This window comes from Lampetra fluviatilis, chromosome 25, assembly GCF_964198595.1.
Source record: "Lampetra fluviatilis chromosome 25, kcLamFluv1.1, whole genome shotgun sequence".
Classification (NCBI taxonomy): Eukaryota; Metazoa; Chordata; class Hyperoartia; order Petromyzontiformes; family Petromyzontidae; genus Lampetra; species Lampetra fluviatilis.
This window is the reverse complement of record NC_136299.1, coordinates 6,505,199-6,530,589: the sequence shown is the minus strand read 5'-3', so window position 1 is coordinate 6,530,589 and position 25,391 is coordinate 6,505,199. Positions and strand designations below refer to the sequence as shown.

Sequence of the window (25,391 nt, the reverse complement as noted above, 5' to 3'; positions counted from 1 at the left end):
CAGGGATTCATGTTCTTGGTTCTTTCGGTAAAGTCACGTAGAAGGGAAATAATATAGTTTTATTTTATTTATTTTATTATTTCCCTTTTACGTGACTTTACCGAAGGAACCAAGAATATGATATACCTATTAGTAGGGAGATGTCATTCTATGATCAATCGGGCTCCATGCCCATTTTCTTTTTGAGAAAGATGTCCCATTATTTTCGTGTCCCGGCTGCAAACTATAATTAGACGTTTTTCTTTTGTATACCTCATTAATTTCCATTGATGTCACCCATTTTACCCCGATTTAAAATTTGGTTGATTTCTGCACGCATCTTGGCCGACTGCATCTTCCTGGATTATTGTTGAAGCATAATGGAATGAGCGTTAACTTGTGGCTGGTGAGGTGAGCCTTCATGTTAACTGGGCAAGTATGAGAAGTACTAGCTAGGGAATCTCATACATTCTATTCTATTGGATCCGTTCCACCAGCAGAGACATTGGCAAGACATTGCATTCCTCTAAATGTAATCAACAGTTCAAGCCCATATGTCAATGAGACAATTAGCACCGCGGATAGGTAGCCAAACTTTAGTCGGGCACGTGAACAATAAGAGTGAATTTCTTGATCACTCCGCTAATGTCAAATGATTATCACATAATTCACTATGATTGGCCATGGAAGACGGGTTTGTAATCAGTAACGTGAGGCCAACTCAGGTGACTCCGACAGCGAGAGATTGGCTCTGGGCTCGTGGACTAAAGGGAGACCCAAACATCGCACCTCCTTGTGACCACCAACCACAGGCCGATGCTCACATCTCTTTCGTAAATGGAAAATTTAAAGACAAGCCACAGTGCTGGTTCCTGAGTAGCCATGCACCCCAAACTACGGACTGTACAGAATGCCAATGTGGACTGCGCTCCCTTCAACTGATCCTGAACCTATGGCTGCCAAAATAACAGAAAAGCGAAGTTTTGCAAGTGGGCACTTGGATTATGAATCGTGGCGACTGCACACTTGAGTTTAAAGGTCAGCCAGTGTTTGATCAGACGTACATTGCCGGAGCTCACTACGAAAATTTCCACGTGATAAGCTATTATTTATGGCCAGGTCTCTTCTGAAAAATAATTAAACAGCTCAGTGAGCCTTTGCCTGGTAAAACATTTTATTTTGGTATTTGTAGATATTTTAAGTGATTTGTTTACCTTTCCGATACTTTGCACTCCTATCGTGTTGTATTGTTTTTCAGTTGTAACGTTCTGACCTGCGCCTGCTGGACATGTGTGTGAAAAGAGCTTTGTAGCTCATCGGATTCCTCCAGTTTTAATAATCCTTCCCCATTCCCAGCGAGACGCTCTGCACCGAGTCACTGTGACGTCACCCACATTTAGATGGGCGGGATCACGGTGACGACACCGTTGGCACCATGGGGCGGGGCGTTTTGGGCCGCTCCTCTGATTGGTCCTCGCCGGAACGCGCGCGCGTGCAATCGCCACGAATGGTCAGCGTCCCTCCCCCACGTGGTGCTCGCGGTGACCAATGCGGAGAGGGCGTAAGCGGGGCCGTGCCCGTCCCCCCCGCCCACAATCGTTGAAGCCCGAGCCGCCATCTTTCGTGGGGTAGGGGTGGAATCCGGGTCACGCGGTACGAGCAGTGACGTAATTGCTACAAACGCGGGGCACGTGCTGTGACGTCACCGCGGCTACGGGATACGTGCCGTGACGTCAGCGCAACCACGCGGTCGGTACCTGTGACGTCATCGCAGCCACGCGCTGTCCTTACGCGTTCCTCAATCACACACCGCGTGGCCTTAAGGGGGATAAACAAGTTGTATAATGGGTGACGTTTCGGGCGATGGTCCTTCATAACACTTCGAGATGCCAGAGAGAGTGGATACTACGACTGGGAGACTGTAACAAATATACAGTTTATATAAGCAGGCAGTGTCTCCTTCGTATAAAAAAAAATTACGCATCTTATCGGCCCCTCTGGGGATTGCTTCATCTCGGCAACGTGGATTCAGTCCAGGACAAGTTAAACTCGGGGCCGATTTGAACATTCAGTGCCTCGTCGGCAGAGGCAATGCTGCTGAAATGATTCACTCCCCCGAAGCAAGTGGGGTCGATGGTATGTGCAATTAAATAAATAAAACGTTTATATTTCACGTCGGAGGGACGGAAACGTCACGGAAAAACTGTTGATAGTGTTGTTTTAGTTTTATGTTCTCCATAGCAACCGTAATGATTATAGCCGTGGGGGGTGGGGGGGTTGGTGTGCCGGGAACATCCCCACGTAAAATGGTGGCGCAAGGCGTCACGGCTGGCAGGTGGGTAGGGCTGGGGGGATGGGGCTCGGGGGGGTGGGGCTCGAGGGGAGGGGCTCGGGGGGGTGGGGCTTAGGGGGGTGGGGCTCGAGGGGGAGGGGCTTGGGGGGTGGGGCTCAAGGGGGTGGGCCCAGGGAGGCGTGGAGAGCCACGGGGCCCCCCTCCTGACCCCGCCGCGATCCACTCGCATTGACAGCGACTCTCGTCTCTGGCCGCCCTCACTCTGGGGGGCTGCAGCGGCAGGCGGCAGTCTTCTTCCTCCACGGCTCAACTCCGGGGAGCTGCCCGGGTCGCTCAGCCGCAGTTGGGGCTCCCACCTTGTCCCCCAGGGCCATCCTCCTCCTCTCACCTCCCAGTGTGATCCTCGTCCCATTGGGTTACCTTGAGTCCCCCCCCACGCCCCCCATGCTCTCTCCTCACCTTCCCTAGGCTTCCTTGCCTCGCTCCCCGACGTCCCCACCGCCACCCCCCGCCACCCCCTGCCACCCCCTGCGTGCCCGCGGCTCCTGCACGCGGCTCCTGCCGGCGTCTGCAGGGATGGCGGTGAGAGCGGCGTGGCGCTGGCTCCAGGACCCCTGCGTCGTTGCGAGGTTCCAGAAGCTGTGCGGCTTGGAGCAGCAGGAGGAGGATGCGGCTGTAGCGGCAGCAGCAGCAGCGGTGGCTCCGTGCGAGGAGGGGGAGACGCGGAGCAACAACGGCGGTGACCACCTCGACCACCGTGACGGCCACGAGCAGCAGCAGCGTTCCACTGAGCGGTGCTGTAATGGGCTCGGCACAGGAGCTGACGACGATGATGATGATGACAACGACGAGGTGACGGTGACAACAACGACGACGACGATGACGAACGGGACCTCGAACAGAGACCTCGCCTCGAGTCGCAAGGCGCGGCACCGCCGCCCTGGAGCGACTCCGGATCACGGGGACCTACAGCCGCCACGCCACGGACCCAACAGCGCCACCACCTCCACCACCACCACCTCCACCACCATAACGGATCAGCTCCACCAAGAGCCCAGCCGCTCGTCCATCATGGAACTCCCGCGCCGGAGGAACTCCCTCTCGCAGGAGGTGCACACCCCGCAGGCGTTCGTGGTGAGGAGGAGGGCCCTGCACTACCTGTTCGTGCTGGGCACGGAGCTGGGCAACGAGACCTTCTACATCACATTCTTCCCATTCCTCTTCTGGAACGTGGACGCGCTGGTGGCGCGCAGGATCATCATGGTGTGGGTCTGGGTCATGTTCTTGGGCCAGAGCGCCAAGGACTTGCTGAGGTGGCCGCGGCCTGCCTCGCCGCCCGTCATCAAGGTGGAGGTGTTTTACGACTCGGAGTACGGGATGCCCTCCACGCACGCCATGTCCGGCACGGCGCTGCCCTTCGCCATCTTCGCGCTCACGCTGGGTCGGTTCGAGGTGAGTGAGAGATGGGGACACGGTCCGGGGGTGGTGGGGGTGCTGCTGCTGGAGGCCAGGGCCCTGAACCGTCAGATTTGAGGACCGCTCGGTTTGATGGCTGCCAGATACGAGGAGGTGGTTCGATTTTGAGGACTTTGTGAGATTTCGCGGACCTCCAAACTTTCAGGATCTTTGGAGGTTGAGAATCCTCAGGTTTTGAGGATCTCGGTGCGTCAGACCCTCCAGATTTCATGACTTCGAGATATGTTTAAATTGATCTCCATGTACGGTTTTAGGTGCTGTTGTGCTACGAGTTCATAGAACCCAATGAAAGTACCCACCCACGTAGCACCAGCTCAAGGGCAGCTGTACACTATGAGCCAGCTTTTTTTTAAACTCGCGTCGTGCTTTCAATTGTTCCTGTTATTGATGAGGGAGGATGCGACAGCCCCTTCTACCAAAAAGCCCTGTCCTTGATTGGAGCATGTGGCCAGGGATAAACGTCGTCCGTGAAATCGTGTTGATGTTTTGTGTTTCGTTTGTGCGTCTCCCGCACCTCCGATTAGCACGGTTTAGCTACGCACGGTGCGAAATAAGTTCAGCATGCACACACACATAGATGTGTCACAGCGGGTTGCTGTTGGCGAGAAACTCTTGCGGTCCACACAGGATACACACAGGATACACACACGAGGGGGATGATTGTGGCCAGCACCACTCACGCCCGACCGCCGTTGTCTCTCCCACGAGTGGCCAGTTGCAGAAGGTACCGGGACTCCGAGCTTCTTATTTCAGGCCGAGTGTGTAAGAGCAGACATTTACTCGCAATTGGAGACTGCACTTTACACATCGCCAACATCATCAGGCCAAGCGAAAGGTCAGAAGGGGAGTGAAAACAAGGCGGACCCAGCTTTCAACTGAGTTATTCGCAGTCAGATTAGAACATCTTTTCTGAAAATTTTAGAAACGAAGGCACTTTAAACACTATCTTAAACGCCTTGAAGGGCTTTGACATGAACGGTTTTGAATTGATAAAGGAATTTTTTTTTACTAGATTTACTCTTTTGGCATGTACTCCATAGATCACATGCGTTGTTTGTGTCTGTGTACACAGTGCGGAATGTTTATACGTGTGTATTTCGGTGTACATATTTCCAATTCCTCGCCCGCATGCACAGAAACATCACCTCGCGTATCTTCAGGGTCAAGCGGCGGGGACGTTTCAAATTTGACATCTGTGTCTAAGCCTTCCGATCCCTTGCACGGTCTAAATCTTGGCAAGTAGCTGCCGCGATGTGGTGGCCCCATACGCCGCACTTGTGATCCAGAGGTTTACGGTCCCAGCGCGGAAGTTAAAACAACGGGGGGCAAATTTCGATTTAAAGCTTTCGTGACTGCAGGGATTCATCTTCTTGGTTCTTTCGGTAAAGTCACGTAGAAGGGAAGTAATAAAATAATAAAGATAAAACAGACAGCGTCTCCCCGACAGACCTGGTCTTCACCTGAGGGCAGCTGCTTGCGTTGTGGCCGAAACGTCGTGAGAATTATTTTATTATGTTTTATTTTTATCATTTTATTACTTCCCTTCTACGTGACTTTACCGAAAGAACAAAGAAAACGGGGGGCAAGTTTCTGAAATCTCCCTGGCAACCGGTCCACCCGGTGGTGTAAATGGATGCACCACATGTTCTTGGTTCTTTCGGTAAAGTCACGTAGAAGGGAAATAATAAAATAATAGAAATATAAAACAATAAAAATTCTCACGATGTTTCGACTGCAACACAAGCAATCATCATCAGGTGTGAAATCCACAGCAAAAACATTTGAAAAAAAAATATTTCTTTGGATCTCACACCTGATGATGATTTCTTGTGTTGCAGTCGAAACGTCGTGAGAGTTTTTATTGTTTTATATTTGTATAATTTTATTATTTCCTTTCTACGTGACTTTACCGAAAGAACCAATAATATGAATCCCTGCAGTCACGAAAGCTTTAAATCAGGATGCACCACAGTTAGTCTATGACCAACGGAGCACGTATGGTGGGGTAAGTGTGGTGGGCGCTTTCGCCTCTTGCGAGAACATCTGGCCAGTGTGGTAGAGTTAGCCAAAAATAGCCTCGAAAGGTGTTTTTTACATCCCCTCCCCAAGTGGAGGCCCTTCCGTCGGCAGTGGCGTAAGCTTGCAAATGCAGGGCTGCACCTTTACCTGTACCGTGTGGGTTTATTACTCACCGTGTGCTGCCTATTGTCTCCTCCGATAGAGCGGCCCCAAAGGGCAGCTTCTGTGTTTGGTTTGCGGCTCCGCTTTTGTGCCAGAGAGGTCCCACTTGGTTTGCTTACTCCGCCTGCCGCACCACCAGCTGCGGCGTTGACATAAGAGGCTGGGCGTGAAGCAAAATTCAACAGCCACGGGTTTTTGCTTTGCTCAGTCAACCGAGCAGCCTCAAGTCACCTTCTCGTACGTCTGGTTTCACTCCAACTCCCTCTCTTTTACAGTAGCCTGGACATGGGGTGGCTTTAGCCCAGTGCTTAGCCCAAATTCTGCCCCAACTTAAATGATAGGTTAAACCAGGCCAGTATTGTAGCTTTAGCCCAGACCTTGGGCACATAGATACTCGGTTAAACTCGACTGTGATTGTGGCTGTAGCCCAAAACCTAGCACTAACACAGACCAAGGTAACATGCTCTGCTAAACCAGGCCAGGGTTATAGTTTTGGCTCAGATGTTGGGCTGAACCTTGACATTCATATGCTAAATTAAGCCAGGCGACAGTTGTGGCTTTAGCTTAGACCCTGTCTCAAACGCAGACCTAGTCCAACACAAAGGTAAACTGGGCTAGAACTATAGTTACAAGCAGGGCTTAATTTCAGCCAGCTCACCAAATCTATTATACGTCCGGCTATGGCTGTGACTATTAATCACATGCCTACTCCAGTCTATCAGTGCCCCAGAGAATATTTCGTGTCACATTACGGGCTGATAACAAACCTTGCTCTCGCGCCATGTGAATTCGACCTTTCCGTTACATTCGGCCACGTGCTCAATGGCGGAGTCAGGATTTTCAGGTGGGGGGCAACCCCTCCAGCAATGAAAAATGATAGAGGAGTTGTTAGTAAGTAAGGACTTGTCCCTTGCTTTTTAATCGACGCGTGTGGGGCGATGGCGCAGCCATCGATCGAGGGTCGAATTCGAACCGCGTTGTGTGATCGGCATCGCGCTCGCTGAAGGTGAATGCATTCAGGGAAGTCGTGTACTGGATACGCAACTGCGCACAATTTTGTGAGTCACTTATAACTGCTTTGCCGTTACTTATTGCCAATTATGGACTCAGACTATTGTCCTATCATCTCATAGAGTCCCTGACACGTAATAATATGCTACACAGTGGCAGTGGGGGTCGCAAAATGCCGATTTATTACTAATAAACCCAAATGATCATTTCGAAATTAGGGATTTCGATCGGATCATTGGGGGTGCACGTGCCACCCCCCCCCCCCCCCCACTGGCTCTGCCAGTGGCCACGTGTGGTTCAAAGGTCGCATGTGTCACTCCGTGGGGTCGTCTACTGTCATGAAACCTTAAGCACGGACGCGAGAATCGCGCTCATCACGTGACCGCGTCGGATTCCCCTTGTGACCATTGGTGTCAATCCCAGCGCTGCAGCGGTGGCGGGTGTAAGTTGTGCTGCAGCTGAGCGGCGTTGATTGGTGTAATGAACATCTCAATGCAGCTCGGACTCCATGTCATCTGGGTCTGTCTGCATGATACCACGTCCATTATATCTGTCGCTATGAACTATAGCTACGAGCCGCGTGCTACCTACTCCAGTATACTAGCAGCCCATAAAAGATTTCCGCACCTGGCACACAACATCCAGTATACCCCGCGCGATGGGGCTGTAGTGACTTGCTGCATGCCGCCTGACCTACTCCCATCTCCCACTGTCCCGGAAATTTCTGAGTAAGAACATAAACCCTGAATGCAGCTGCATCTCAAGTCACTGTCACGAGTGACCCTCAGACTTTATCATTTCAACTGGTAATCACATTGAGCCAAACGGCTATTTTACAAGGACAGTCAGCCCAAGATGCTTGACAGTATCAGGCTGCTTTTATTTATATTTCGTAAGAACGGATGCTGGATTTTAATGTAGCTTTTCATTGCTCAAATGGGTGTTGCTCCAGTGAAAATGTAAAAAAAAATTAGATACCACCTTCAATCAATTCATGAACACAGTGGTTTCAGTTAGAGTCTTAGCCCATGGCTAACACCCGTGGCGAGCGATATCTGAGCCAGTCCTGGACTCGCCTCACTTCACCAACCCGCACTGACCAGTTTGGTGAAGTATGGTCAAGCAACCTCCATGACCAAACAACCCCCATGAAAGACCTCCATTGAATATGGGTTGAGAAACATTTTTTTAATAAATAAGACGGCAAAATATCTTGTTTGTTTTTTCTAAGCGAGTAATTTATTTTGCTCAGAAATAACTGGAGTTCAACGATAACCTTGTTACATATGAATCATCGCCGGGATTTCATAACAGGAACAAGACGTGGAAAACATTTAATTTCTGTGCGAAGGAAGAGACGAGGGAAGCTGTGGCACAGAGCGGTGCAACGCAGGGTCTGGCAGCTCGGCGCAAGTCACATGACGCCCCGTGACTCGGGCGCTGAGATTACCACGCGCAGAACTTTATAATAAAACCACACTCGAATAGATGCACACTGCATACATGCAGATATGCACTGCATTGATAAACAGATATACACTGATGCATAGAAACAAGCACTGACACATGAACACGCACAACAACAACAGCCGCCGTTCACCACTAAGTGGTAGTGATGTCACCACGGTGCTTGTGCCAGGCTAGGTGCAATTTGAGGCTACGTGATGTGTCGAAGGCATGCTGGAGGAGGTCATGGGTTGACTGACTGAGATGACTGGCAGATGCTCCCCACTGGCAGTTTGCTGAATTTTAACCGCCTGGCACTCCGCTCATTGTTATGAGCATCACTCCTCCGTCCTCCGCTGTTATTGGTGGGCAACTGTCTCCAACTGCCCAATAGCGTCCTTCACGAGCCTCCTCCATAGATACCAATCTTGACACTGCTGGCACCAGTCTTGGGCAAGTCCACATAGGTCCACATCTTTCCTGTACCACATCAGCCCATCTCTTCTCTAAGTCGTGCCACACCCGTTTAAGCCCCTCTATCCAGCCAAACAGAAGCTGCTTGGGCATGCGGTGGCTGGGCATGCAGGCTACATGACCCAGCCAACGCAAACTTTCTTTCCAGGGGAGCTCACCGATGGGATTGTGTCAAGGATTTGTGAGCTCACACAATCCAGTCTAGTTAACCCCAGGATGAGTCATAGTCAGGCCAGCCTGAGTTTTTCAAACCGGCGCAGATGTTCATATAGAGGGGCTCCACGTTTCGCAAGCATAGACAAGGGAGGGCATAACTTTGGAGAAGACCAGGAGCTTTATATGGGGTGATAGGCCAGGTAGCTGATGAAAAGATAATGCAGCTTGGCTGATATAGACACACACACACAGATATACATCTACACACAAACACATTTACACAGATACACATTGACTCGCACGAACACGATTACATGCTGAATCACACACACAGGTACATCGTGACATCCACACTCGCACACACCCAGATCTAACACAAGTGAGATTCATCTTATTGGTTCTTTCGGTAAAGTCACGTAGAATGGAAATAATAAAATAATAAAAATAAAACATAATAAAATAATTCTCACGACGTTTCGGCCAAGTGAGATTGCTGGAGGCTTGTGATGGCTTAGTGCTGCCCTTCTTTGCGATCCTTGGCAATCTTATCTCAATACTCATTTTAAAACTCAAATGCTATTATTGATCCGTGTGTCTTGTATGCATAGCTTAATTCAATTGAACGCACGCTGTACACGATTATTACTTTAAGATTGTGGGCAGCTTGAGTTGAGAGCAGTTTTTTTTCTCTCAAAAGCGCACATATCCTCATTGTATTTTCAATTAGGTCCCTCCGAACACAAATCTACTTAATGATGACGTTACATCACTTGGTAGGTTGTGTGTTTATGCTCAGCCTTTGTGTCGAGAGCCGGCTTGGTGCCGTTCTCAGAACGTTCTGACCACATCTTGTGTTTTGTTTGTTGTCCTTCCGCCGCACCTCTCATTAGCGCAGTTGGCTATGTACGGTGCTAAAGAAGTTCAACATACATACATTGGTAACCTCATCGTCCTTGGGGCCTTGTGAGACCTCGCCTGTTTCTGTGCCGACTCTGTTGGCAATGATTTCGTGGCACCTGCTTCACCATGTGGCCATTGAAAGTGCATTAACTTGTGATGGCTTTTCAATTAAGTACAATTCTGAAGACAATTACAGTGACAAAGAAAATGGAACTAAAGCTGAAAGTTGCGCAAAGAAGCTGGGAATTCATCTGAGAGGTGAGAGGAGGAGCAGTTGGATTATAAAACAAACACAAATTCGAGACGTTGTCGACGTTATGAGGCGAGCAGAGTTCGAGTTCGGGCGTAGTAGCTGAAAGGATGATGAATGATGGAAGAGACTCCTGAATGAATGGCAGTCAAAGGAGATACCACCATGGAGATGGAGTGATGAGATCAGCTCATTTTCAGGAGTGACATAAATTATGGAATCGTAGGACCATGAGGGATGGGAGTGGGGAGGCCTTGATCCAGCAATGGATAGATTATGGTTGATTGGCGAGTCACAGTCTTGGTTTCCTATATTTTCTCTATAAAAACGACTGCACGTAAAACTATTTACATTTCTCAACACCAGCCATGTGGGCTCCATCTCTTTAAATTCCTTCCGGTCGACAGAATAACTGGGATTGGGGCTCTCGGGCTGACAGGGGTTACGTGCTAATTTTATCCGCACAGAACAGGCCAATAGTGGAGTAACAAGTGGCTCGCACATTCCTCACCCTGCTGTCGTTCGGCTTCTGCCACACTTAGCAGATTCGTTATTCATTACACGTGGAGGTTGGTGCGTGCTTGGGACACGCCGATTGTTATTCATTTTAACGTTCACATTTTGCCTTGTACTCATTTTTTATCCCATTTGTGGTAAGCAGGCTGATTATTAATTATCGCTAAAGATTGTTCTACATGGATAGAATTTCTACCAGTGACTCATCACCTGGCCATGGATTTAGAGTTTCATGAACACGATTTGGTGCAGGAGCATGGTAAAGTACGGTGAAGCAATCGACCCAGGAACGACATGGCACAGGGAGGCCTTCATCCATTCAGTGGCTTGGAAAAGGTTATTGCTAAGTACCGCGTCGGGTTTTGCAGTTGTGCTGGAGAAGCTTCCAGCATGCGGAGAGAAATGTTGAACATCAAATTCCAAACAACACGCAGTAAAACCCGTCGGCACATGGGAGCATGCTTAGTTATTAAATAAGAGTCGTGACCCACGACTCCCCGCTGTGTGCGCCACGTCACGCTTTCAACGTCCGGCTGCTGTTTTGCTGGCTCTGAGGTTTTATCTGCCACTGGAGGCTTGTGGATGGGGAAGTTTACTTTCAGATAGAAAAGCAAATTAGGGCTGAGCTCCTTATCTGGAAGTGAATGTTGCAACAGCGAAGTGTAATGTTTGCTGTTCTGCCTAATTTGGGCCGTGATTAATGATTTCCTGTGACAAAATGGCTCTGACTGCGCCTGATTTTGGCGGGTCGCATAAGCTTAACGGGTTTGAGCCTGGTTAGTTTTTAGATGGCTGGTAACCACCAGGACTTGCTAGTTGTTATAGGTACAGGTCTGCGAGGTGTGGCCAGGAGATGGAAGTGCTGTCACCTCGTAAGTACTCGTGGGGAGGTTTTCTCCGGGTTCTCCGTTGGCTCCACGTGGGAGACAAATCTCCCGATAAAGGAATTGGTCAAACAACCCGATGTGGCAGGGCTCTCTTGGGAAACAAAAACAACTCTTATGACAAGAAACGTGGGGTTTTTAATTGTATTTGTAATTTTATTTTATTATTTTTATTTTCTATCTACTTGACTTTAGCGAAAGAACCAAGAATATGAATAAGGATTATATTGTATTAAGGCTTTTCTGGGTGATTAATTGCCTTTCGAAATTCCCTGGTCTTGAGGATTTCAGTCTCGGGTGGCCAGTGTGAAATGTTCCATTTGATCGCAGCGATTTACATTGTAAACTAAGGGAGGGTATTCCTTAAAGTATTGTTTGCAGCCAATGACAGATTCCGCAATAATGGCGATTCTCTCGTCCTCATGGCTAGTTGGTTAGTGTTAGGGTCAGTGGGAGGGCTTGTACTAGTTTGCTAATTGGTTACTTGGTCGGGCTAGTACAGTGTTATTCATTGCAAGGCCCGCGGGTCACTGGCGGCACCTGGTGGCTTTTAGTGCGCGGCCCCTGACGTGCAGCACCTGACATTACACAAATGTGAAAGCACCCCATCATCGTGCTGTCAAACCCAATGGTTTCAAATGTGTGGCGGCCTTCACACTGATAGTGTCTTATCGGCGAAAGTGGCCCCTGCTCTGAAAAGTAGTGAAGAACACTGGGCTAGTGTGTGGTTGGTTCTACCCCCAAACCACACATCCCCTCCTCACAGTCCCACATAAGGACTTTTAATTTGATGTTCACTTTGTGGTGTGTGGTGGCTGTGCTGATAAAGCTTTAAGGCTGCAGGGCTGTGTGACCGGGCTAAGGTTCACCACGGGAAGTGGGCTCACCGCCACAAGCTCCGCGGGGTAAACTCTCTTCCTGGGTCACATGTGCATCCTGGTGTCCAGCACAAAGGAGTGGTAACGCAGTAGTTAGCGCACTGCTCTGCAAACGCTGCGACTTGAATTTGATCACCGGCCATAGGTAATATCAGCGATGATTATCTGAACTGGTGCTTGGCCTCCCCTAGGTTGACTGGGCCTTAAATGAGTACCTGGTACGGTGTGTAAACGTAAGCACTGGGGAGACAAAGGCGGCTAGGCATGGTGTTGGCCAAACCACCTCTTTGTGCGCCATACCAACATTATGTAGGCTACACGAGGCATATTTGCGTGTGCATGTTTGTGCGTGTGTATATGTTTCCGAGCATGTATGTGCATGCATTTTGGATATATATGGATATGTGTACCTATCCTGGCGCAAGGGATGTGGTCATGTCACTTAGTGGCGAATGGCAGCTGTTGTATGTATATATAACTAGGTATGTATGTGTAGGTGTGTCGACCTTAGTAGGTGTTGATTTTTGAGGTGCTCGCGAACGGCACTGTACGCTACACGGGGGATCTCTGGGGGTGGTTAAACGCAGTGGCTGTGGGTTGCACGCAGCCCTGGTGTCGTCCAGTCCCTGGAGGCTCTCCCTGGCAGCCGCCTCCGAACAATGGGGCTGATAAAAGTGCAACGAGAAGCTAATTCAAGCCACGTTTGCTGCGTCACAAAGAGGTGGTTATTCCGGAAAGCAGAGGACTAAACAGCTGGGAAACTGAGAACCATCTTTGCTCAGCCTGTGATTGCTCTTTCTACAGTACTACTACTAATAATGTAGTCCTTTCAATACTGGGCAGAGCATCACAGAGGATTGACACCGTTTACTGGAGGGCCTGGCCAGGGTTGTTTTACCAGTTCTGTTTGACAGAAATAAGACAACCTTCATTTATAAGCAGGTGATGGACCGGCAAAGTGTTGAGTGTTGAGCAAAGTAGGTAGGCGTGGGCAGGACATGGATGACGAGGAGGGACGGTGATCGCTGGGCGCAATTAATGATGGTTTTGCAGCCAAAGGAGGAAATGGGTCCGAGGGGAAGACCACCATGGAGATGGAGGCGATGAAATCCACTCCTGGGCTGGTACCAGACTGTGAGAGATGGTGACAGCTTGGGACAGGCCTTCATCCAGCAGCGGATTGGCTTGATCATGATAGACCATTGTTGCAGAGTAACAAATGTATGTCTGCAAAACACAGCCCAATCTTCCGAAACCTGCTCTGTTTTAACAGAACCTTGATAATCTCTGCATAATCGATGTGGATTGCAGTAACAACCCCTTGTTTATGGTGCTGAGGGCCCTGCTGTGGCGCTAAACTCAGGGTCACGTGCGTTGTTAGCAAAGCGAGAGTGGTTGGGTGGTGGGTGAAGGGTCCTCGGCACAGCCCAGGCAAAGGGCAACTTCAATTTTCACGGTACCATAATAGACGCTCACTAACAGCCCCTCTTAGCCAAACCAAGTGTAATAATGACACGTGTATCTTTGTGAGAGAGCGTGTATTACTGGGGAGCGATGGCATTGGAGTCGGTGAACTGTCTTTAGAATCCTGTGACCCACATCACTCAGTTTGTATTCGTGACCGTGGTTTAATATTAAAACTTTTAACATGGATGTGCTGCTGTCACCAAGACCCTCTTTTTTAATGAGATGTGAATTACAAGGGTCTGTCTCGCCTTATTCTATCACCTTCACTAGAAATTATGAGTTGTATAATTCCCCACATCTTGGCCATGAATCTGCAAAAAAATGAACCACGTAAAAAATCGTAGCCATAATCTTCACTGACCAGGATATGTGTGCGCATGTGTACATGTGCTGCCCCCGCCGCGCCCCCTCTACCCACAGTACCCAGCTGTCCTGGGCCTGGCTCTCGCCTGCTGCTGGTGCCTGCTCGTCTGCCTCAGCCGCCTCTACATGGGCATGCACTCCATCTTGGTGAGGTTCCCCCCCCCCCCCAGATCCCCTCGGGGGGGGGGTTCGCGCGTACCCCCGGCCCATTTCGTGCTCCAAGCCCGAGTCTGACCCTCCGGTGCTGCCCCCTGTCGCCTGTCCCCAGGACGTGGTGGTGGGGGTGCTTTGTAGCGTGGCCATCCTCTCCGTGCTGCTGCCCTCGCTGGAGACCCTCGACAGCCTCGTGCTGCACTGGGGCGGCCCCGCAGAGGCCTCCTCCTCCTCGCAGAACCAGGCTACAGGTGCCGCCCTGCCCCCCAGTACTCTTGTCCCCTCTGTTCCTCTCACCCCCCTCTCAAGGCCATGATGCACTGGGGCAATTTTAATTCAATTACAACTCGCACCCAAATCCCCATGAAGACAGTGTGTGGAGGCCTTCATCCAGTAGTGGATATACAGGGCTGCACAGGTACACTCCAGACATCATAATTCGTGTGAAATTTATGTTAAGTTCCGGGTTCAAATGACACACGTCCATGAGTTACTGATGCTCTTATTGCGATGAAAGACAGCGCCATGATGGTGGTTGCGGCGGCGATGATGGTGGTGACGGTGCTGCCGCCCTCTCCGTGTGCAGTGGGCGGGCTGGCATGGTGGCTGCGCGGCGTGACCGGCGGTGCGGCGGTGGCGTTGGCGCACGTGGCGGCTGCCCTGGCGGCGTTCACGCTGGATGGCTGGAGCACGTCACGCGGCGACACCGCTCAGATCCTCGCCGTTGGCGCCGGCGTGGCGAGCGGCTCGCGCGTCAACCGCCTCCTAGGGCTGCTGGCCACCACGCAGGCTCCCTCGGAGCGGCTGCCCCTGCCCGTGCTTCCCGGCCTGCCTCAGCTGCCCGGCGCCCTGGTGCGCACGATCGCTCGTGTGCTGCTCGGTTCCGCCATCCTGCTCGCAACCAAGGCTGCTCTCAAGTCCACGAGCATCCCGCTCGCATGCTGGTGAGGCTGCCATCCTTTATCCTGCTGCCTTCTGTGCGCCCATGTGTGTGGTTTTTACTTACGTGTGCGGGTGTGTTGGGAGCAATGGGGGCTCGCCATTAGCCTTTGCCTCCCAACAGTCTATGTAGATAGATTTACATGGAACCTCATTTGCCAGTAACAATCTGGTCCAACACCATGTGAGACTAGGCTCTAAAGAAAGCTGTCTTGGGTGTGGACCAATCAATTTCAAGGAGAGTGCATACATTATCAGTTATGTTTTTTGTTTGCATTCCAACTGCAGGTATTGTGGTCAATGCAAACATGACTCCTTGTAAAAAAGGTGTCAGTTTTGATGTCTGTTGGTTTATATGGTGCTACTCACTAACAGCATTTGCTCAAAGTCTGTTAACGCTATACAGGAGATCTTTGTGTATATCTCGTGTCTATGTCTGTCTGCGTGTCTATATTCGCATGTGTAATCGGCCCCAGGCTGTTTAGCATCCCGGGCGATGATGTGAGCGTGGCACGGCGCCACGCGCAAGTCGAGCTGCCCTACCGCTTCATCACGTACGGCGCCGTCGGCTTCAGCGCCGCCTGCCTCGTGCCATGCGCCTTCTCACTCGTCGGCCTCTCCTGATTCCTGCCCTCGGATCGCCGACCTCGGCACCTACTCTGGACTCGACTGGAAATAACACAGAAAGAAAAAAACTCTCCTCCCCGGAGTCGTGGGGAGAACTCTGGGTGGGAGGGTGCGTTATTTTTCTAGTTTTTAGATTATTTTTCCGTAAAACGTGCCGGGTGTTTGAGTGTCGAAAATTTACACGGGATGAAACTTGAAGGTGCTTCGAGTCTGATTTCACCCGTGCTCCGGCAGTCGGGGTTGCCCTCCCTGACATGCCAGTGATGCGATGGTGCTGCTCTGAGATTCCTTTCCTGCCCCACTGCCACGAATCTTCATGCCCACGTGGTGCCAAAAAAGTGGCGGCAGCATTTTGATCTCCCGCTGGACGTCAGGTTTTTTCTGCGCACACGTCAGCGCCGTTAATAATTATTATAATAAACACGAGTGCAGTGCTTGACTCTCTGCCGCCCCCTACGCACAGGGCACGTGGCCGGGAATGTCTTGCGGTTAGGTAGGAGGCACGAGTTTGTAACTAGAGTAATCGGTGTGCACAAATGTTCCGTCTCATCTCACATTTATCAGCTCCCAAGTGCAATGGTGTCATTTGCCACGATTTGCATGTGACCGGCAAACGTCTAATGGACAGTCCGGAGAGACCGGCATTTGAGCGGGGTCTTTAAATGTAACAATCGCATGCATCGTCGAGTCTAAACGTTTAAAATGTTGAGGGAACTAATGTTGCGACCGCTCCTCTACCCGTGTGTACAAAACCTTTGGCTTGATACTCTCAAGGTCATGCAGCAGTGGCTTTGAGAACAGAATCACTTTACGAGGGTAAATTCGGTTGTGTGGGCTGTAGGCATGAGGTGTGATGATTATATGGGCGTACTAACATTTTGTTTATATTTGTGTACATGTATATAAAAAATGTTGCACCACTTATACCGCGAGGATTCTTGAAAGCGTACCTGGGTCGGTGCGATTGTCCCCTTCTTGAAGGGAATCTCCAATGCAGTAATAATTACTCTCCAGGCAAGCGCTGCCCGTTGATTTACCGCTGACTGGACTGCTCTTGAATTGTAAATCATAAAGATTTTTTAAACGTTTATATTGTTTATTTTTTTATCGCGTCTTTAATGCTCTTTTATCGTTCCTCCCCGATGTGAAATTAAAATTCCTTAATGCAGCTGGCTTCTTGTCATCGATCATCGCAAGTGTTAGATGAACTCGAAATCAAGAAACCGGTGCCGTGGTTCACGCTTGGCAGTGAATGTCCTCAAGAGGCACAGTGGAGCCTGCTGATGTTTATGTTTGACCGAATTTACACGGCTCTATGTAGCATCGTTGGCCTACGCAAGTCACGGTCCCAGAAATAAAATGGTGTTACGCCCGTAGTCACAGTGATGATAATAATACAACTTAAGATTTATACAGCATCAACATCAACTGCATCTCAAGATGAGGTACAAGACAGGTGGACATCGGCATCCGTGGAAAACTGCGCTTATTTATTTTACATACTCAACAGCCATAGGCAAAGAAAAAGAAATAGGGCTCGACTCTAGACCAGAACAGGGTCAAGGAGTCAGCAGAGGATAAAGGATGGCAGCATTGGTGACAGCAGTGATGGGAGCCACCAGATTCGATAGCAGAGAAAATATTAAGCCTCGCATGAAACCACTGACCACAAACACCCTCATAGTCGCTCAGCACCCCGTCACATAACGAGAACACATGGGGGTATAAGTCACAAGTTGGAGAAAGACCACAAGTCTGGTGTACCACTGCGTCTCGGGCTGAGCCAATAGGAAATCATGCATAAGCAGTGATCCACCAGGCGGACATTCCTCACCTCCCTACATGTGACTTGCACCGACAGTTTATTTTACAGTTCACTTAACATCACTGCTTTCCCAGCAACTTGGGATGGATGCCACTGTCTGGCAGAAATGCTGAGTCGCCATCCTATGCAGCAATGACGCTGGGCAGCCGCAAGTTGTTTCGCGCAAGGAGGTTGCGTCAATTGCTCTTGGGCCTCTCTGTGATGATCATCTTGTCCACAGGGTCAACGAGAATCACCACCCCCATGGCGAAGAGACCTGCGTGTGCAAAACACGGACAGTGCCGTCTTGATAACTGCACACCACCAACGCTGCAGTCACTAACAAGGCTCCCATGACAACCCATATTTCATGACAGCCAACTCGAGTCGGCTCATACATTAGTATGGATGATGGCCTTCCCACACAGTGTCAGTCATGGAGTTGTTTGACCATACGTCACCAAACTGGTCAATGTGGGTTGGTGAAGGGGGGGCGGGGTTCGGGTTCTGACATCGTTCGCCACTGATCTGGCCGCTGGGTTCATAGCACAGTGCGAAGACAAGCATATACTGTCGTCTTAGTTCACATTGGTAGAGACTTTAAAATTAGTATACGGTACTGCAGACTCTTGGACTGCACGATAACTTCCACTTCTGCCTTTCAGGTGCAATCCCACAAGTGGCCGCTAGAGGGATGAGCTGAGCTGGTAAACTTTGTCCCAACTTCTCAGATTCTTTACTTTGAACATGGCCACATTGCTCTGCATACGACACGCAATGTAGTTTAAAGCACCGTGCTTTGGTAATTCTCTGCTGAAATTTACACGCCAAGCAGCGGGAATCGAAATGCGAATTGTTGTGATCCGGCTGACGGCTTATCACGGATCTAGACGTCAAGGCATTGTCTTGCGTGGTGTATTGTTAATACTTGCTGCTTTCCCAGGACAGCGACCTCAACAAATGGACAATTTAAGGAAAAAAACCTGGACGGGTGGCAACCCCAGCTCGTTGGGTCCCTTCTGCCAGCAATGGCGTAAGCAAGCAATTCCAGGGCTGCACCTTTACTTAGGTTGCAAAATTTTTCAGTGCTCTTTAATCTCCCTGATCTCGAGCCCCCATTATCATTCCAGTCCCCTAAGATTCCGTGTCCCTGATCCCTCCAGTCCCATGAACTCCCTTGGTCCCCCGCTGTCCTCCATGTCCTCTGATCTTTGAGGTCCCCTGACACCACGAGTACCCTTCATCCCCGCTCCCCCAGATCCAATCATCTCTAGGGTCCCCTATATCTCGAGGCCCATTGTCATTCCAGTCCCCTTAAGTCTTCAAGATTCCTTCAAGCCTCCGATACCGAAATCCATCCATCGGGGCATCTGAAACCTCCCCGTGTCCCCCCCCACCCAACCCCCCGGCCTCTGTACCGCAGCCGAAGGCGAGTTGGGTGATGGAGCCGAACCCGACCACGGGGCTGCACTTGGCGGTGCGTCGCCCGATCAAGTAGACGTAGGCCCCGGCCGCGACGAGCCCCGTGCCCGACACGATGCGGCACGCGAAGCAATTCTTCACCATGCGCCTCATGGGGGAGTCGATGGAGCGCCGGGGAGCCGCGCTCCCCGTCTCCGCAGGCACGACGCCCGGCTCGCTCATGCTGACGGCCACGTGGGAGTAGCTGGGTGGGGGGGGTGTTGCCACCTCTTGGAAGATACAAATAAAACAACACGGAGAGGAATATCTCAGGATGTCGGAGCAGGGGAGAAACCACGTGGGAATGTAATACCTTGAGGCATATTTTGACATTTTTCCTGAACGCTGCTCGTGGACTGGCTTGGAGTACGGAGTGAATATCGGCGTGAGGAACTTGCCACTCGAGTACAAGGTACGCATATCCATAATTGACCCAGAGCAAGGCGGTAATTGATATATATTGGGGGGGACACATCCCCCCCCCGATATTCAAATATGCTCAAAATGTCCCCCCCCCCCCCAATATATTGCTATAAAACAAATAATTGCTATGCTATGTAAATGAAAAGAACAATTTGCTAAACCTTGGCCACAATATCTGGACTTGTCTTCATATAAATTAATGCATCGATTTCTGTTTATATGATTGCGGTTATGGTTGTACTTTATTAATCCCTAATCTCTGCCATTACATACAATGAAACAAGAACTGTAAAAAAAGTAAAAACAGAGCAATGTAATACAATACACTATTAGACATTATTGTAAAAAAAAGTCAATCCCATGTGTTAGTGCATTTTTTTTATATATTAGGCAGGAAATTAGTTGATAATTGTTTTTTTTTACCCTTTTATCTGGCAACAAAACTGACACCTTTTTTTTACAAGGAGTCATGTTTGCATTGACCACAATACCTGCAGTCGGAATGCAAACAAAAATCATAACTCTGATAATGTATGCACTGTCCTTGAAATTGATTGGTCCACACCCGAGACAGCTTTCTTTGCTTAGAGACTAGGCTCTAAAAATGAGTTTTCAATTTTAGAAATTTTTCTGGGTTGGGACCCCCAGACACCCTGGAAGATTTGGTCCACCCCAATGTTGACTCCATGACTACGGCCTTGACCCACAGGCGGATGTGCTTGATTGCCAACATTTTCTGGAACAATGTTAAGCACTAAAATCCATTATTATGACGCAACTGACAGAAACATTGGCCTTTAACGTCCGGGGAAGAGTCACGGATTGATTCCCAGGGCAGTGGCGACACCTCGACAAGGGGAAAACCGGGACCCTTAGCGGTAGCCGAGGTTGGGTTCTAGTCCCGAGGACTGCGCAAGTTGGAGAAACCACTTCGGCAGGGAGGCAATGCAGCGACGTTCATTGTTGTACTGTATGTCTATGCTTTGAGGGCTGTGCCCCCCCCCAACCCCTGTCGCACTGACGGGCGTGAAGTATGATGAACATCAAGACACGAGCCGAACGGCATGGGGAGGCCCTCTTCCAGCAGTGGATTAAACATTGTAATTGCCACACTGAGACACGAGGACACAGGCTCAAGTGACATTGGGACTCAATTATCCAGGGTGGGAGACACGTGGGGTCAGACACTGGGACTGCGTAACTCGGGGAGACACGGGGACTGGGGGGGGGGGAGACACGGGGACTGGGGGGGGAGACACGGGGACTGGGGGGGGGGGACACGAGGACTGGGGGGGGGGAGGAAACGGGGACTGGGGGGGGGGGGAGAGACACGGGGACTGGGGGGGGGGGAGACACGGGGACTGGGGGGGGGGGAGGAGACGGGGACTGGGGGGGAGACACGGGGACTGGGGGGGAGACACGGAGACTGGGGGGGGGGAGACACGGGGACTGGGGGGGAGACACGGGGACGGGGGGGGGGGGACACGAGGACTGGGGGGGGGAGACACTGGGACTGGGGGGGGGGGGGGAGGAGACGGGGACTGGGGGGGGGGGGGGAGACACGGAGACTGGGGGGGGGAGACACGGGGACTGGGGGGGGGAGACACGGGGACTGGGGGGGGGGGAGACACGGGGACTGGGGGGGAGACACGGGGACTGGGGGGGGGGGGACACGAGGACTGGGGGGGGGAGACACTGGGACTGGGGGGGGGGGGAGGAAACGGGGACTGGGGGGGGGGGAGACACGGGGACTGGGGGGGGGGGGAGACGCAGGGACTGGGGGGGGAGACACGGGGACTGGGGGGGGGGGGGGAGACGGGGACTGGGGGGGAGACACGAGGACTGGGGGGGGGGAGACACTGGGACTGGGGGGGGGGGGAGGAGACGGGGACTGGGGGGGGGAGACACGGACTGGGGGGGGGGGGGAGACACGGACTGGGGGGGGGGGGAGACACGGGGACTGGGGGGGGGAGACACGGGGACTGGGGGGGGGGAGACACGGGGACTGGGGGGGGAGACACGGGGACTGGGGGGGGAGACACGAGGACTGGGGGGGGGAGACACGGGGACTGGGGGGGGGAGACACGGGGACTGGGGGGGGGAGACACGGGGACTGGGGGGGGAGACACGGGGACTGGGGGGGGAGACACGGGGACTGGGGGGGGGAGACACGGGGACTGGGGGGGGGGGGACACGGGGACTGGGGGGGGAGACACGAGGACTGGGGGGGGCGGAGACACGGGGACTGGGGGGGAGACACGGGGACTGGGGGGGGGGGGACACGAGGACTGGGGGGGGGAGACACTGGGACTGGGGGGGGGGGAGGAGACGGGGACTGGGGGGGGGGAGACACGGGGACTGGGGGGGGGAGACACGGGGACTGGGGGGGGGGAGACACGGGGACTGGGGGGGGGGAGACACGGGGACTGGGGGGGGGGAGACACGGGGACTGGGGGGGGAGACACGAGGACTGGGGGGGGGGGAGACACGGGGACTGGGGGGGGGAGACACGGGGACTGGGGGGGGAGACACGGGGACTGGGGGGGGGGGGGGGAGACACGGGGACTGGGGGGGGGGAGACACGGGGACTGGGGGGGGGAGACACGGGGACTGGGGGGGGGGGGAGACACGGGGACTGGGGGGGGGGGGACACGAGGACTGGGGGGGGGGGGACACGAGGACTGGGGGGGGGAGACACTGGGACTGGGGGGGGGGAGGAAACGGGGACTGGGGGGGGGGGAGACACGGGGACTGGGGGGGGGAGACACGGGGACTGGGGGGGGAGACACGGGGACTGGGGGGGGGGGAGGAGACGGGGACTGGGGGGGAGACACGGAGACTGGGGGGGGGGAGACACGGGGACTGGGGGGGAGACACGGGGACGGGGGGGGGGACACGAGGACTGGGGGGGGGGGACACTGGGACTGGGGGGGGGGGGGGAGGAGACGGGGACTGGGGGGGGGGGGGAGACACGGAGACTGGGGGGGGGAGACACGGGGACTGGGGGGGGGAGACACGGGGACTGGGGGGGGGGAGACACGGGGACTGGGGGGGGAGACACGGGGACTGGGGGGGGGGGGGGACACGAGGACTGGGGGGGGGAGACACTGGGACTGGGGGGGGGGGGAGGAAACGGGGACTGGGGGGGGGGGAGACACGGGGACTGGGGGGGAGAGACACGGGGACTGGGGGGGGAGACACAGGGACTGGGGGGGGAGACACGGGGACTGGGGGGGGGGAGGAGACGGGGACTGGGGGGGAGACACGGGGACTGGGGGGGGGGAGACACGGGGACTGGGGGGGAGACACGGGGACTGGGGGGGGGGGACACGAGGACTGGGGGGGGGGAGACACTGGGACTGGGGGGGGGGGGAGGAGACGGGGACTGGGGGGGGGGGAGACACGGACTGGGGGGGGGGGAGACACGGGGACTGGGGGGGGGAGACACGGGGACTGGGGGCGGGGAGACACGGGGACTGGGGGGGGAGACACGAGGACTGGGGGGGGGGAGACACGGGGACTGGGGGGGGGAGACACGGGGACTGGGGGGGGGAGACACGGGGACTGGGGGGGGGAGACACGGGGACTGGGGGGGGGGGGACACGGGGACTGGGGGGGGAGACACGAGGACTGGGGGGGGGGGGAGACACGGGGACTGGGGGGGAGACACGGGGACTGGGGGGGGGGGACACGAGGACTGGGGGGGGGAGACACTGGGACTGGGGGGGGGGGGGGGAGGAGACGGGGACTGGTGGGGGGGAGACACGGGGACTGGGGGGGGGAGACACGGGGACTGGGGGGGGGAGACACGGGGACTGGGGGGGGGGAGACACGGGGACTGGGGGGGGGGAGACACGGGGACTGGGGGGGGAGACACGAGGACTGGGGGGGGGGAGACACGGGGACTGGGGGGGGGAGACACGGGGACTGGGGGGGGAGACACGGGGACTGGGGGGGGAGACACGGGGACTGGGGGGGGGGGGGAGACACGGGGACTGGGGGGGGGGGAGACACGGGGACTGGAGGGGGAGACACGGGGACTGGGGGGGGGGGAGACACGGGGACTGGGGGGGGGGGACACGAGGACTGGGGGGGGGGAGACACGGGGACTGGGGGGGGGGGAGACACGGGGACTGGGGGGGGGGGGAGACACGGGGACTGGGGGGGGGGGAGACACGGGGACTGGGGGGGGGAGACACGGGGACTGGGGGGGGGGGAGACACGGGGACTGGGGGGGGGGGAGACACGGGGACTGGGGGGGGGGGAGACACGGGGATTTGGGGGGGGACACACGAGGACTGGAGGGGCGGGGGGAGACACGGGGACTGGGGGGGGGGGGAGACACGGGGACTGGGGGGGGGGACACGAGAACTGGGGGGGGGGACACGAGGACTGGGGGGGGGGGAGACACGGGGACTGGGGGGGGGGGACACGAGGACTGGGGGGGGGAGACACGGGGACTGGGGGGGGGGGAGACACGAGGACTGGGGGGGGGGGAGACACGGGGACTGGGGGGGGGGGGGACACGAGGACTGGGGGGGGGGAAGACACGGGGACTGGGGGGGGGGGAGACACGGGGACTGGGGGGGGGGACACGGGGACTGGGGGGGGGGAGACACGGGGACGGGGGGGGGAAACGGGGATTTGGGGGGGGGGGACACGGGGACTTGGGGGGGGAGACACGAGGACTGGGGGGGGGGGGGGGAGACACGGGGACTGGGGGGGGGGACACGAGGACTGGGGGGGGGACACGAGGACTGGGGGGGGGGGAGACACGGGGACTGGGGGGGGGGGACACGAGGACTGGGGGGGGGAGACACGGGGACTGGGGGGGGGGGGAGACACGAGGACTGGGGGGGGGGGGAGACACGGGGACTGGGGGGGGGGGGGACACGAGGACTGGGGGGGGGGAAGACACGGGGACTGGGGGGGGGGGAGACACGGGGACTGGGGGGGGGGACACGAGGACTGGGGGGGGAGACACGGGGACTGGGGGGGGGGAGACACGGGGACGGGGGGGGGAAACGGGGATTTGGGGGGGGGGGACACGGGGACTTGGGGGGGGAGACACGAGGACTGGGGGGGGGGGACACGGGGACTTTGGGGGGGAGACACGGGGACTGGGGGGGGGCACGAGGACTGGAGGTCACGGGACTCACGCCTCGCACGCCTCCTTCTCGTGTGGTGCTCGCTGCTGCTAAAGCTGCTGCTGCCGCTGCTGCTATTGTTTGTCGCTGAAGCTGCTCCCGCTGTTGTCGCTGTCGCTACGAGCGCTGCCCTTTGACGGCCGCTGCGCTGCGGCTAATTTGCAGTTCGAGCTTCCAAGTTAATCGGGCAGAGGAATCGATTCCTTGATTACATAACACACTCGATTCCACGTGTCGATTCCCGTGCATCGAATACCTCCAACGCATCGTCTTATTAACACCATTGTAGATTACACATATTCACACCGCCATCCTGTAAATGCAACACTTTCCTCAATGGCTAAAAAATAACCGATTCGATGAATCAATTGAATCGTAAATATCCATTTAAAAAAAAATTCCTGCGGAGAGCGCGGAACGAAAAATCGCCGGCGCAAATGTTTCCGCCCGGAAATTTCACGCGCGGTGCTTCCGTTTTAAATCCGCACCACGCATAGGCGAGGCCTGGCGTGTCGGCGCCGCCGATTGGTCGGCAGCCAGCCAATCAGCTCCTCGCTAATTGG

At 54.3% G+C, this 25,391-nt stretch overlaps 2 protein-coding genes across 2 annotated transcripts; one reads left to right on the top strand and one right to left on the bottom strand.

Annotated features, from left to right (window-relative positions):
- Positions 1 to 2,435: 2,435 nt before the first annotated feature.
- SGPP1 (sphingosine-1-phosphate phosphatase 1) lies at positions 2,436 to 17,161 on the top strand. Its single transcript, XM_078868105.1, has 5 exons — positions 2,436 to 3,724; positions 14,332 to 14,421; positions 14,543 to 14,678; positions 15,014 to 15,371; positions 15,843 to 17,161. The coding sequence occupies exons 1-5, from the start codon at positions 2,849 to 2,851 to the stop codon at positions 15,988 to 15,990; spliced, it is 1,608 nt and encodes a 535-aa protein (XP_078724231.1). The 5' UTR covers positions 2,436 to 2,848; the 3' UTR covers positions 15,991 to 17,161.
- Positions 17,162 to 17,216: 55 nt separating this feature from the next.
- Positions 17,217 to 25,255, bottom strand: DMAC1 (distal membrane arm assembly component 1). Its single transcript, XM_078868106.1, has 3 exons — positions 24,841 to 25,255; positions 19,216 to 19,488; positions 17,217 to 18,074 (listed from the first exon to the last, which is right to left on the bottom strand). Exons 2-3 carry the CDS (start codon positions 19,439 to 19,441, stop codon positions 17,995 to 17,997), a joined length of 306 nt encoding a protein of 101 aa, XP_078724232.1. The 5' UTR covers positions 19,442 to 19,488; positions 24,841 to 25,255; the 3' UTR covers positions 17,217 to 17,994.
- Positions 25,256 to 25,391: the final 136 nt, after the last annotated feature.